The 15683-nt window shown below is 41.1% G+C and overlaps 1 protein-coding gene across 1 annotated transcript in view; it reads right to left on the bottom strand.

Moving 5' to 3' along the window:
- cdc16 (cell division cycle 16 homolog (S. cerevisiae)) overlaps positions 1-15683 on the bottom strand; it is a 62095-nt gene that overhangs the window by 19564 nt on the left and 26848 nt on the right. The window contains exons 12-14 of the mRNA XM_072578086.1: positions 13250-13375; positions 9777-9929; positions 4328-4391 (exon numbers count right to left, since the gene is read on the bottom strand). Of these exons, the coding sequence (XP_072434187.1) occupies positions 4328-4391; positions 9777-9929; positions 13250-13375 (343 nt within the window). The remainder of the gene's footprint in view (positions 1-4327; positions 4392-9776; positions 9930-13249; positions 13376-15683) is intronic.

The following is a 15683-nucleotide window of genomic DNA, read 5'->3' on the forward strand; positions in this document are numbered from 1 at the left end:
ATGACTGTCTTGCTAGGAAATTTCTGAAGACAGTTTAAGAATCAATCATATTTCTGTGGGTCTGGACTTATATGTAGATATGACTAACAAAGAACATCAGATTTCCTTCCCTAAAAGGAGACTATGATCCAGATGGGTTTTTATTTAAACTCGGACACTATGAGTGATAGTAAATTTTGCTGCAGATTTATGAATTAACTTTAATTCCAAAGGAGCAGAGGTGCGTTTTCAACTCCTGTCAAGGCCTCCAAATTATGGTTCCAATAACATCAACAACATGCTTTCATCATAATGGCATTAGTCATCAGGAGATATTAATATTGTGAAACACACAGTAACAGGAGGGTATTGACAAACCTGTATACGTTGACTGCTTTAAAACATTTCCATAAAAGTAGCTATGAAGCAACAATTGATATTTAGCCCATAGTGTTAGGTGAAGGGGTAAACATAGGGGAATGGGTCTGGGTGGGTGCGCTTCGGCGGGTCGGTGTAGACGTGCTGGGCCAAAGGGCCTGTTTCCACACTGTAAGTAATCTAATCTAATCTAATTATGACAAAGAGAACACGTTCATCAGAGAAGCGCTGAATTAGTGCTTCCGTCTAGAACTGTTTTTTAAGTCACATTCCTGAGCCTAAGAAATATTCAAATCCTATGAAAGTTTGATAGTGAGAGCAGAGTGAGTTGGCCTTAGATCAGTGAGAGGGGCCAACAGACAAAAATAGAAAGACTTGGAGCAGAGGGTTCACAAGATCGTTAAAAGGGCATGAGTAAACATGGAAAGAAATTCAAAAGTGAATGAACAGTCAGAGTGAGTGGATTGTCACCAACAGGCCAATGTGAGTTAGTTTCAGTAAATTACTCATTCCTCATTGTGCTTGACAATGATAGATAGAACTTTGCTATTTTAGGGTTACAGTCTTTCAGCAGTTAGTTTAAGATTTTCACAGGTTAATAATTCAAACATTAGTTCCTTTGATCTTTTGAGCACAGTATCAAATCTTTTAGTATTGACAGTGCTTTCCGATGGCTAGCCTGAACGTTTTTACATTTGATCTCAACACAGTTCTTATTTTCCGGATAATCATGTGCGCACTAAGTGTTGCCAGCTCGAAGATCCCAAGCTTTGAGTTTCAGAGCTTGAGGAACAGCTGGAATCACTTCGGTGTCCTCTAACGTGACCAGGATTTAGTCAATCCCCCAACTACAGAATGTGCAAAAAGCAAGGGAACATGGCCGTCAGATAGGGTAGGAGAAAGGAAAACAGAAAATGCTGTAAATACTTATCAATTCCTCTGACTGGCAATCGTCAACCTGAAATGTTATTCCCTTCCTCCTGATGCTGCCTGATCTGATTATTTCCAGCAGTTTTGGGACTTTTTGGTAGGATTGACAGTATTTCATGCATGTATACATTAGGATAGTGTTGCAACAACGTCCACAAATTTTTTGCAACTTCATTGCAAGAAAAAATGCAAACATTTGCCAAGATCCTGTATGAAAAAGATACGTTAATCTGTTTCATGACGTTGAAGTGGAAATGGCTTACAAAATTGCAACCTAAAAATAAATGGGTGTGGTAATTTAATTACATGTGATCGGTCATTTGTCTGCACTGATTTCAGTAATAATCCCACATGGGGGAAACACCAAGAAAATGGGCCTTCATTTTATAATTTGTAACTTCTTTATTTCCCTAAACAAAGTCTGTGATGTAACCATTATAATTGTTCCTGCTGTGCTGACTGGTTGACAAGGCAATGTCACGGAAAACCCATTTTTTTTTGTGTAGTCATCGAGATGTACAGCATGGAAACAGACCCTTTGGTCCAACCCGTCCATGCCGACCAGATATCCCATCCCAATCTAGTCCCACCTGCCAACACCTGGCCCATGTCCCTCCAAACCCTTCCTATTCATATACCCATCCAGATGCCTTTTAAATGTTACAATTGTACTATAAACTCCCTTTGAAAGTGAAGAGGAAGAACCCGAAGTTAAATGTCAGGTTATTCAGGGTAATATCAGGAAGCACTTGTCCACACAAAACGAGTAATGGGAATTCTGGATCTCTTCTCGTCCATTCCCAAATGGGTATTCAGTGAGGGAATCAATTCGAAAAGTTTAGAACTGAGATTTCTGTTGGGCAAAAGTATTAAGAGGCGAAAGTAAGGACTGCAAATGCTGGAGATCAGAGTCAAGATTAGAGTGGTGCTGGAAAAGCGCAGCAGGCCTTCGATGCTGCCTGACCTGCTGTGCTTTTCCAGCACCACTCTAATCTTGAAAAGTATTAAGAGATTCAGAGCTAGGAGACATCAGCCACGATTTTGGAGAGTAATGGAAAGAGACGAGGATCTCCTGTTTGTGTATTACAGTTAACATGAGAGCTATCAGTTTTCATCACGCATAAAACAAAATTTTGAAACATGCTCCATCCATCAATAAGCTAGTTGGGAGATTTGACATTTGACTTTGTGATACAGCTTTATTGGGGAGCAGAATTAAGCGTTAAAAGGAAACCAAGGAAGTAAATGAAGATCAAGCTAAGATCAATCGTAACATAACTGAATGGTGAAACAGGTTTGAGGGAATGAATCTTCTCTTTCTACTCCATATTCTTAGAATTCTACAAATGATCTTTCAGCTGCCTCTTACAGCCCTTTAGCAAGGATTCTCTACTGTTGCCTCAAGAAATTAACTAATGTCAACTTGTTCCAGATGGTAAATACAGATAACGTGGATCCCTGCAGCACAAGGACAATGATTACTGGTCAGAGATGCCATCAATGAATATACCCAATAAATTAACAAACTTGAATTACTAAGTCACATTCCTGTAAGAACCATACAAACTGCTTATTGTTTAAGCAATCTTAATAAAATAGTATAAGTATTGTTCCACAATCTCAAATTAATATCTGGATGAATAACTTTGTGGGCGGCACGGTGGCACAGTGGTTAGCACTGCTGCCTCACAGCGCTGGAGACCTGGATTCAATTCCCGCCTCAGGCGACTGACTGTGTGGAGTTTGCACGTTCTCCCCCTGTCTGCATGGGTTTCCTCCGGGTGCTCCGGTTTCCTCCCACAGTCCAAAGATGTGCAGGTCAGGTGAATTGGCCATGCTAAATTGCCCGTAGTGTTAGGTAAGGGGTAGATGTAGGGGTTTGGGTGGGTTACGCTTCGGCGGGGCGGTGTGGACTTGTTGGGCCGAAGGGCCTGTTTCCGCACTGTAAGTAATCTAATCTAATCTAAAAAGAATAGACTTTAGTCAGAGTTTGGAAGAGGGAGGGATGGAGAAATAAAAAATTACAAATTATTTGCAGCAGCCAATTTAAATATACAACTTTTCAACCACATGCCTAAAAGCTTATTGCAGATGTGACACACTAGAAAAGTCTTTGGGTTTCCCTTTGGCATGGTTAGTGAAAAGGATTATTTGATTCATATGAAAAGTCAGAAGGGAAATGGAATAAATCAAAGCAGGAGACAAAATGGTAACAAATAATGGGGAAGTGATGGGAGGTGATCACAGCAGAAGTAATCCAGAACCAAGGCTAATTTTCTGGTAACATAGATTCATAGCCCACCGTGGGATTAAACGCAAACTGGCACACGTAACAAATTGCATTTCAAATGCAAATAGTGTCCAGTAGCTGAATAAAATTCCAACGTTCATGTCTTCCTGCTGCATTGCAGTTCAAACAACCAGTTAGAACCATAGAATCTCTACAGTGTGGAAGCAGACCATTTGGCCCATCAAGTCTACTCCAAACGTCAGAACAGCATCCGACCCAGACCAACCTCCTTATCCTAATCCTGTAACCCTCCATTTCCACGGTTAATCCATCAAGCTGCACATCCCTAGAGGCTATGGGCCATTTAGCATGGCCAATCCACCCTGATCTGTACATCTTTGGACTGAGAGAGAAAACCAGAGCATCTGGGGGAAACTCACGCAACACGGGGAGAATGTGCAAACTCCACACAGTCACCCAAGGCTGGAACTGAACCTGGGTCCCTGGCTCTGTGAGACAGCTGTGCTAACCACTCAGCCACCGTGCCGCCCAAATACAAATAATACAAAGTTAATACAATATCCTACTTATTAGTTGAAGGTGACGCTATTCAAAATTCAAACACTAACACTTCAAAACAAATTCCTCTCAAATTAAAGAAAATTAAAACAATAAAGATTGCAGTCTAATTTGTTTTATCTTTGCTTTATTATATTGCAATATATTGTATTCAGCTACTTGGTGAAATGTGCTGTAAACCCATATTAAAAAAAGTTCTTTATATTTGGAATTATGAAATAAATGAATTACCTCATTTCCAATTGCTCTCACTTTATCTAATGCATCCAGAAAATACTTCTCTGCAGCCTTCCAGCTGAAACAAAATGAATTAAACTAATTTTAGCAAAAATAAAACTGAACACCTTAAAAGACACCAATGGATTCTGACTTCCTGACATGACCAATCCTTTTATCTGATGTTTAATATATTAAAGTCCTTATTCCTACAAATGTTTTCTCTTTTCTTCAGTTGACTTGTTAATTCCCACAACCCCACCTTTCCCATTGTGATTTCCTATGGATACATGTGGAATTTGTTAAACCCTTGTGAATGCATCATGCTGCAATTGCTATTTGGATGGCTTTGTGCCAATATACAGAGGAATATCGATTATCTGAATATCAATTATCTGAATATTGGATTATCCATAGGAGATCTCAAGATCCCGGTAGAAACATTACATCAAAGAGCTCTTTTAGCCCTGATCGCGTCTTTTGTTTAGAGGTACAATGATTAAAAACAAACTCGACTCACTGAAATGCTGCCGAGAACAGTCCTGGACTTCGATGGGAGCCCAGGCACCATCTCCAAACGACTGACCTCCAGCCCTCCCTCCCTCTCCCCAGATTTTCCCTGGAGTTCTACACAGTGGTGAACCCGAAACCCTCCCTTCCTCAGATATTCTCTCCAATATTGACGGCTATTTGGAGACTTACCCCACAAAGTCTTACTGTTGGTGTCCATTCCGGCTGCCGGGTGTCAGGGGGACACGGGGACACCTCAAAATCACTCCATGTGGTATCCACTCTGAGGATAACGATTTTCTCCCTGAATTTCCTATTGGATTTACTAGTGACTATCCGATTTGGTAGATTCCAGTTTTGTATTTCCTGTGTGATTTAGGGTAGGTGATGGCCAAATGGCATTATCGCTAGACTATTAATCCAGAAACTCAGCTAACGTTCTGGGGACCCGGGTTCGAATCCCACTAAAGCAGATGGTGGAATTTGAATTCAATAAAAAAAATCTGGTATGAAGAAGTTACTAATGACAATGAAATCATTGTCAAAATAAAAACCCACTTGGCTCACTATTTTCCTTCAGAGAAGTAAATCTGCCACCCACACCTGGTCTGGCCTACTCTCATTTGCTCTCTAAAATTGCCTAGAAAGCCATTCATTTTTACCAACTGCTACAAAGTGTCAATTAAATGAAACCGGTCGGATCACCCTGGTATCAACGTAGGCACCGGAAAAGACAATGGCAAAAACAGCCCTGCCAACCCTGCAGGTCCTCCTTATTAACATCTGGGGGCTTGAGCCAAAACTAGGAGAGTTATCTCAGACTAGTCAAGCAACAGCCTGACACAGTCATACTCACAGAATCATACCTTACAGACAATATCTGAGACACCACCATCACCATCCCTGGATTTGATCTGTCCCACTGGCATGACATACCTGTTATCCAGTCAAGAGGGAGCTGCCTTGGGAGTCCTCAACATTGACTCCAGACCCCATGAAGTCTCATGACTTCAGGTTAAACATGGACAAGGAAACCTCCTGCTAATTACCACGTACCTTCCTCCCTCAGCTGATGACTCAGTACTTCTCCATGTTGAACAACACTTAGAGGAAGCACCGAGGATGGCAAGGGCACGAAGTGTACTCTGGGTGGGGCATTTCAATGTCCACCATCAAGAGTGGCTCGGCAGCAGTATTACAGATCGAGCTGGCCGGGTCCTAAACGACATAGCTGCTAGACTGGGACTGCAGCAGGTGGTGAGGGAACCAAGGGGGAAAAACAGACTTAACCTCATCCTTACCAGTCTGCCAGTGTTGTGGAAGAATCACTCAATGCTCCATAAAAAAATTACCAGGAGATGCAGAAAATCCTTCACAAAATTAAGCTTTAATCTTGCGAAATCAAAGCTGAAGAAGCCATCAAAACGTCTTCCTGACTCCCTACAATCTCTTCCATCTCCTGCAATTTAAACAGTTATTCTTCCTGTGCTTATCTAATGGCACTAGCCTACCCAATCATGCTGGCTTGCTTTGCCTTTTTAAACTAATCACTGTCTGCCACACTGGTTCCTTCCATCACAGTTAACCAATCACATTACAACACCATCATCTTCAGCAGTAGCTCATCTCCCAGTGATTTAGCTAACCTATCACAATGCACTATCATTATCTGTTACTGGAGCCCTGTAACATGATCCTGGGCATACATTGCAACTACATAACTCCCAGAATAACTTCCATACCAGCTACAGATGCAACTGTCCATGACAGTATCGGTAAGAGCAACCAACACACTGCTCTCGAGTGTCCCCCCTTCACATTGAGAATAACCTCCATCGCGTTGTATGGCCCTATCACTGTGCTAAAAAGGGACAGCCTTCGAACAGGCTAGCAACTCAAGACTGAGCATTTGTAAGGCGCTGTAGGACATCAACAGCACATCTGTACTCCAGCACAATCTGTAACATCATGGCCCAGCATAACCTCCACTCAACCATTACTATCAAGCCAGGGGTTCAACCTTGGTTCAATGGGCAGTGCAGGAGGGCATACCAGGAGCAGCACCAGACATAACCGAAGATGAGATATCCACCTTGTAAAACCACCAAACAGGACTACTTGCATGCCAAACAACATAAGAAGCAACAGAGCCAAGCAATCCCACAACCAATGGATCAGATATAAGCTCTGCATCCTGCCACATCCAGTTGTGAATGGTAGTGGACAATAAAACAACTCACTGGAGGAGGGGGCTCCACAAATATCCCCATCCTCAGTGATAGAAGAGCCTAGCACATCAGTGCAAAAGATAAAGCTGAAATCTTTTGCAGCAATCTTCAGCCAGAAGTGCCAAATAGATGTTCCATCTTGGCCTGCTCCAGTGGTCCCCAGTATTACGGATACAGTATTCAGCCAATTCAATTCACTCCACGTTGATATCAAGAAACAGTTGAAGACACAGATTACTGCAGAGGCTATGGGCCCTGACAGTAGTACTGAAAACTTGTGGTCCAGAACTTGCCACTCCCCTAGCCAAGCTGTTCCAGTACAGTTACGACACTGGTGCCTATCCGACAATATGGAAAATGACCCAGGTATGTTTGTACATAAAAAGCAGGACAAATTTAACCTGGCCAATTATCATCCTGTTAGTCGACACACGATTATCAGTGCTATCAAGCATCACCTGCTCAACGACGCCCAGTTTGGGTTCTGCTAGGGTCACTCAACCCCTGACCTCATTACAGCCTTGGTCCAAACATAGACAAAAGAGCTGATCTCCAGAGGTAAGGTGAGACTGACAGCTCTTGACATCAAGTGTCCGAGCAAAACCGGAATCAATGGGTATCTGGGGGCAAACTTTCTGGTGGTTGGAGTCATACCTGAGACATAGGAAGATGGTCATGGTTGTTGTAAATCGGTCATCTCAGCTTCAGGACATCTCTGCAGGAGTTCCTCAAGGTAGTGTCCTTGGCTCAACTATCTTTAGCTGTTTCATCAAAGACCTTCTCTCCATAAGGTCAGAAGTGGGGATATTCACCAAAGATTGCACAATGTTCAGCACTATCTGTGACTCCTCAGGTACTAAAGCAGTCTATGTCCAAATGCAGTAAGATCAGGACAGTACCCAGGCTTGGGCTGGCAAGTGGCAAGTAACATTCATGCCAAAAAATACCAGGCTATGACCATCACCAATAACAGGTAATCTAACCACCATGCCTTAATTCCCATAGTATCAACATCCTGGGGAGTTACTATTGATCAGAAACTCGACTGGACTCACTACATAAACCCAGTGGCTACAAGAGCAGGTCAGAAGCTAGGAATACTGCAGCAAGTAACTCACCTCCTGACTCCTCAAAGCCTATCCACCATCTACAAGGCACAAGTCACAAGTACACTTCCCACTTGCCTGGATGAGGAAATCCCAACAATACTCAAGAAACTTAACACCATCCAGGGCAAAACAGCCCACTTGATTGGCACTACATCCACAAGCATCCACTCCCTCCACCACTGATGCTCAGTAGCAGCACTATGTACTATTGACAAGATGCACTGCAGAAATTCACCAAAAGTCATCAGACAACACCTTCCAAACCCATGACGACTTCCATCTTGGAAGGACAAGGGCAGCAAATATATGGAAACGCCACCACCTTCAAGTTCCTCTCCAAGGCACTCACCATCTGACTTGGAAACATATCACCGTTCCTTCACTGTTGCTGGGTTAAATTCCTGGAACTCCCTTCCTAATAGTATTGTGGGTCAACACACAGCAGGTGGACTGCAGCGGTTCAAGAAGGCAGCTCACCACCATATCAAAGGCAACTAGGGGCAGGCAGTAAATGCTGGTCAGCCAGAGACCCCCACATCCCACAAATAAATTAAAAAAAAATAAGATTGCATCCCTGGTCTAGACTTCAACAGCACTTAATCCCTCTTCACTGGATAAATACTTCAGTTTTTGACTCTGGGTCGGACATTTTAAGTGCTTGGCTTGTATGTTAGGTTTTCAGTTCAAGTAACAATGCATCTACCTTGCAGGACACACATAATTAGCCTGCAGTTTGTTCCTTTGTATCTTTGAACTGCATACTACCAGAATCCATTTTTTTTTGCCATCGCTTCCATGTACAGGTAGTCCCATTCCCTGATCATTCTACACTGCAAATGTTTCTTAAAGTATTATCAGCTTGTCTTTTAAAAGTTTTTTGTTTTAATTCTTTCAGGGGAAATGAACATTACTGGCCAGGGCATCATTTGTTGATCCTCCCTAATTGCTCTTGAGAATGGCATGGTGGGCCAAATTGTTGGAATTCAGATTACTAAATCTGACTCCAATGTCATTTCATGCAGTTTATTCCAGATCATCATGACTGTGTAAAAGAAATTCTCATCACCCCATATTCTTTTTGCTAACAATAATTAGCATTGCATATGAATTATAAATAACACTAGGTTGATGACCTTTGTGTGACTTCAAGATGTGGTTTGTCTTCCCATGAGCAAATGTTTCACAATTTTTGGTGACATGTTGAAATTAGAGAATAAAGTAAACGATCACTAATCTGACAAAAAAAAGACAAAAAGTTGTGGCGTTTAAAGTAGAACGGTGCAAGAGACAGAGAAACACAACCAGTGTAACTTAGAATACCAAAAGAAGTGTAAAAAAAGAGAAAGATTTGGATATCCAGGCACAATTTGGAATCACCTGACTCATGGCGTACATGCAGTTATCTGGAACCAATTCTTGTAATTCCATTTCACTGGCAAAGTTTTTATTTTCTAGTATGTTTCAGGAATGGTAGGTAATGCAACATTCTAATATCTACACATTCTCTCTACTTAAGCATTCTGAATTTCAGCAAGAATTCAACTAGTGACAACGAGCAGCCATGTAATTTCTAAGCTGATCACATGCATGCAAATTAAGACATTCTGAAATACTTACTCTGCGTTTTGAAAAGCCACAACTCCCATCTCATGAAGAACAAAAGGGTCCTCGGGTGCAGTGCTCAAGGCCTGACTGAAAAACCTTTCTGCCAGTTTAGAATTATTGGTTAGTCCATATTCAAGGCCAATATACAACATTGGTAAGTGACACCTGCAAGCAACAGAATGCACAATTTCTAACTCTGCAGTTCTTTCTGAGGAGGCATATATAAAATCAAATCCAGTAAATAGAACAGCATTATAGATAGTGCACAGAAATGCTTGCAAATCAAGACTTGCTTTATTCACATAAAAACTAAATGATGGTCACATGGGTTTTAGAATTTAGTAAATTTTTTTTTAAATGTATGAGACAAATGCTACTTCAAGTCTCCTGGTATAATTCCAATATGCAAAACTGAAAGAGAGCGGAGATTGAGTTTGGAGTGCAGAAAGAGAATCAATGCATTTGCAGGGAGGAAAACTAATGCTGTGGGGAGGTGTTAAACTACACTGTGGGGGAGGTGGGGGAGGGGCAGCAGAAAGAAGCAAAACAAGGCCAATCAAAAAAGGGAACAAATAGGACAAAACACCAGCTAAGATGCAGGGAGAAAGCAAAGTCAGCTCGGTGCTGAAATGTAAACAAGTAAGGATTGCTGTATTAAAATAAACTTGCGACAACTACAAACACAAGATCTTCCTTATGAACATACGAATTATCAGAAGTTGGTCATTCAGCCCCATAAACCAGCTCCATTATTCAGAGGTGATGTGTATTTTAAATTCCACATTCAAATCTACCCTCGATAAACTTACAATCTTATCAGCAAAAGAATCAATCTATCTCTGCCTTAAAAATATGCAATGATACCGTCTCTGCCAATTTCTGAGACAGAATTCCAGTGTTCCAAAGTTGCACTACTCTCAGCAAAAACAAACTGCTAAAAGAGCAATCCCGAATTATTAAATATCTTGACCTATTGTTTTAAACCTAACTACAAGAGGAAATACCCATTCCACATCCACCTTGTCAAGACCATTCAGGGTCTGATACACTTCAATCAAGTCAGGTTTAAACTCCAGAAATGAGCCCAGTCTATCCAATCTTTCTTCATAAGACAACCCGCTCATTCAAGTTATCAAGCTAATCAGTCGAGTAAGATTACTCCAAACTATCGCTGTAGGTTTACACCCTTCCTTAAAGAAAGAAAGGAAGAGATCAACACTGCACAGTATTTGAGCTTATGGTCACAACTGAAGCAGAACATCTTTAGATTTATAGAAATTGCTGGAAGCTAGAAACTCAGTGGAGAGAAAACAGACTCAATGTTCCGAGTCTCGTGACTCTCTTCAGAATGGATCCAAAGGAGGGTCAATGTTGTTTCCTCTCCACAGATGCTGTTATGGGTGCTGAGGTTCTTCAACAATTTCTGCTTTCATTTCAGATTTTGAGCATCCGCAGTTCATTATTTTGCCCTGACTTTTATGTTCAATTCATCTCATAATAAAGGGTTGCATATGCTGCCTGACCCCCTATGGTCTCCAGCATTTTTTGTTTCCAGTACAGATTCTAGTATCTGCACCCAGCCTTAACTACACCTGCATACTCATGTGATTTTATGACCAAAGGACACGAACAGATGCATCTGCAAATTGGAATTCTGCAGTCGTTCTTTGTTTGAATAAACCTGGCTTTAACAGGAGCAGGATTGGGAACTGAAACATTCCTGGTCAAAGAGAGAGTGTATTCAGGTCACACAGAGAGGAATCTGCATGGCAGCACTGATCAAGAATCACTTTGCATCCAAGCAGAGAGACTCAAAGACTGAATTCTATTTGGAGTTAAGGAACAGATTATTTACCCCTGACCCCAACATACAGAGAGCAAGAAGATGAGCAAACTTTGAGAAACTGGAGGGAAATGTTAAAATAATGTGAGTGGCAATAGGAGGTGACTACAATTACTCCAAGAACAGAGTAAAGGACAAGTAGGCTGACATTAAAATATGCACAAAGAATTCCACAATGAATATGTTTTGAGTTCAGAAGGGAAGAAATCAGTGCTGGATCTGACATGGGTGAATAATATATATTACAATGGGAAAGCTGCTTGCTGACAAAGATCAGAACACAACAGCATTTCAATTGTTATGAATATTGGACTAGGAAAAGCTAACAGTGAAAATACACAATGGTAATATGGCTCAACTTCAGTAGTGGTGCATGAATGCAAATTGATAAATTGAATACTAACGTATGAATTACTGGCTTTGAAAACAGAAACATGGAATATAAAAATGGAAAATATGCAAAATCTTATAAACTGTTGCCAATATGGGGCATCTCACTTAGGAATGATGTCAAAGTCTTGGAGTTTGCAGAAGAGATTTACTCAAAAAATACCATAGATGAGTGGCTTCAGTTACATGAAGAGATCGCAAAAGCTGGAATTATTTTCTTTACACCGGAGAAGGTTAATAGAGGGTTCAATAAAGGTGTTAACAAAAAAACAATTGACTGAGTAAAGTAGAAGAAACTGCTTCCATTATGAAGTGAATCACTCTCCAGAGTGACAGATCACAAATCACCAGCAAGAACGAGAGAAGAAATGGAGGATAAATATCTGCATACTACAATGAGGGGGTGATGGAATCAGATCAGATGGTGGAATAGGTGCATTTAGGAAGAGGTGCACTTAAACAGAAATAAATTGCAAGATCACAGGGAAAATCGGGAATTTGGGATGAAATTGGACAGTTCTAAATTAGCAGAATTCTCTTCTTCTGTTCTGTTAATTTAATCATTTAATTTTCAATGTTCTACTTCTGAACAAAATGCCCTGAGTACCACAGGGACAACACACCATTTCAGGAGGTGATGGGTATTACTGTGAGGATATAGTATATTTCAAAATGTGAAAAGTGAATAGACCTGATCATAATTAGAGCCTCATCACAGCCTGAGAATGTTGCTAAGCACTCTGATCATTTTGAAATGTGCTACAGTTGCTGAGCTGAAAGTTGAAGACTCCCATTCTTTTTTCAATGGCATTACAAGATTTTTACATCAAAACAGGCAGAGAAGCCTCTTTTAGTCTGAAATGAAAGACAGAGCCTCTCCTCCCTCAATGTGGCAAAGGGTCGGCCTAGATTACACACACAAATCCTAGAGAGGCTTGCGAGCATACATTCAGATTTAAAAGGATAGCGCGTGAGCCACTGAACTGAGCTGACCAAGACTTGAAGACTGGAAACTGGTGAAAGTTGGAGAGGAAAACAGAAATGTTATTAAAAAAAAGGTATGTCAGCATGAGTTTTGAAGATCATATCAGCAGATCATATCCACAATCAAGACTTCAAATCATGCACTTCATAGCAAAAAATGAAGAATACTGTGTGGCTGAAATCCAGAAGCTTGATGGAGATCACTAGGAGGTGAAGAGTAAATTAACCGACTGAAATTTCATGATTGCAGTGGTGAGCCAACACTTACCCTTTCATTAGCTGTGCTGCTGTGAAGTAGGCAGCCATGGCCTGGTCATGTTCTCCTTCTACTGCAAAGGAATGGCCATAGGCAATCCATGCTGGCCCATAGGTTCGCTCAAGGGTGGTGGCTTTACTGAAAGGTTAGAACAACTCCGATTAGAGAAACAAGCCAAGAGTCTTAGCAAGTCAACAGGAATTACTGTAGAGGTTATAAGTGACTCAAGGGATTAACAACTCAACTGAAAAGGGAGCAGTTAGAACAATGACAGTAGAGCTTAAATCAAATCTTTTTTTCTAATTTAAAAGGGTTGAGGAATGTGATCAGAAAGCCAGCACAGAACTAGCTCTTCACACAACTGAAACAGTCAATAACTTCCAATCACTGCATGTCCTATGCTCGATACAAGAGGAAGCCATATAGCCTTTCAGCTCTGTCCATTCACTGAGCATTCACTCAGATTATGACTAGTAGGTACCTCAATTTCATCTGCTTACCTTTAGTCCATATCCTTTGATACCTTTGCCCATTAAAAATGTCAATCTCAGCTATGTTCTACCTGTGTACCTTTACTCTGTCAAGCCTGATCCCAGACCCTGGTTCTGCAATTTGTAACAATCTCAAACATACTACTTTAGTGCAGATTACATTGCCCTGCAAGTATGCTGAGCACACAGAGACAATGCATCCAACCAACACTACACCAGCTATTTTTCAATTTAGGACGATGTTTAAACTAGAAAAATCTCAACATTTCGAAAAGACAGTTTTGGCAATAATCTAAAAACCCTGAAGTGACTACAGAGATTTTAATTTATTGTGCTTTTGTAAGAGCATGTCAGCTAGTCTACCCCATCGTTAAGAGGACAATTATGTTCAAACTCCTCAGATGCTCTAAATAACCTCAGGAAACAAAATTGATCATAGAAACCCATAAACAAGTCAACTTTAACAAAATCGTTTTGCTAGAGAAAAATATTTCCAACACTGGTCTTGAATGGTATGTTGTTGAGTGTGTGGTGTTGGAAAAGCACAGCAAGTCAGGCAGCATCCAAGGAGCAGGAGATTGCCTGATGAAGGACTTATGCCAGAAACGTTGACTCTCCTGCTCGTCAGATGCTGCCTGACCTGCTGTGCTTTTTCCAGCACCACAATCCTGACTCTGATCTCCAGTACTTGCAGTCCTCACTTTCCCCTTCAATGCTATGTTATGTTCTAGATGCACATTCTGCCTCATTAGACCAAAACCAAGCTTTTGAAAGATCTTCAAGGCAAAAATGAAACCTCGGGGGCCTCGGGCTTCTTCTCAAAGTCTATCACTACTTGCTGTTCTCTCCGTGATTTAGAGAATGAAGCACAGAAATAATAATGAGAAACCAGGAAATGGCAGAAGAGTTGAAGAAATCTTTAGATTCTAGAAAGGTCCCAGAGATAAGAGAAATGCCAGTGTAACACCCTTATTCTAAACAAAAAGGAGACAAAAAGACAGGTAACCACATGTCAGTTATCTTAACATCTAAAATTGGGAAAACATTAGAACCTATAAACAAAATGCCACAGGTGAGCATTTAGAAACACATAATATATAGCAAGCCAATTCAGCATGCCTTCATGAAGAGGAAATCATCCCTGATGAATGTATTAGAATTACTTCAGGAAGTAAAAATCAGGATAGATAAAGGGGAATCAGTAGATGTAATATATTTGAATTTCCAAAAGGTGTTCAATGAGGGACCACACTTAAGGCTACTTAAGATAAGAGCACACCGTGTTGGGGGTAGCATACTGGCAATGATAGAAGATTGGATAACTGTTCAAAGACAGAGTTAGGACAAAAGGGCATTTTCAGGATGACAATGAAAACTCATGGAGTGCCCCAGGGATCTGTCTAGGACCACAATTATCGAGAATATATATTAAAGACTTGGGTGACAGAGGTGAACCTACTATCACCAAGTTTGCTGGTGACATAAATGCTAGTAATAAGAATGACACAGTCTACAAAGGGATTTAGACAGGTTGAGTGAGTGGAGCATGGTACTGGAAAAGCACAGCAGGTCAGGCAGCATCTGAGGAGTAGGAGAACCAACGTTTCAGGCAATATCCTGCTCCTCAGATACTGCATGACCTGCTGTGCTTTTCCAGCACCACACTCTCGACTCTGATCTCTAACATCTGCAGTCCTCACTTGCTCCAGGTTACGTGAGTGGGCAGAAATTTGGCAGGTAGAATATAATGCGAGGGAATGTCAAGTTATACACTCGGAGTCAGGGACTCAGATGACAGCAAGAACCTAAGAGCAACTGTTGACCATGAGGCCCTAGGTCAGGGGCCAAAAGAACAGGAGTATTCTCTGGACCACAGTGTAATCACCTCTGTTTTTCACTGGCAGTAATCTGTTGAAGAATCAAGTATACTTGATTCTAATAAATAGTGTTGTATA

Source organism: Chiloscyllium punctatum, chromosome 9 (assembly GCF_047496795.1).
Source record: "Chiloscyllium punctatum isolate Juve2018m chromosome 9, sChiPun1.3, whole genome shotgun sequence".
Classification (NCBI taxonomy): domain Eukaryota; kingdom Metazoa; phylum Chordata; class Chondrichthyes; order Orectolobiformes; family Hemiscylliidae; genus Chiloscyllium; species Chiloscyllium punctatum.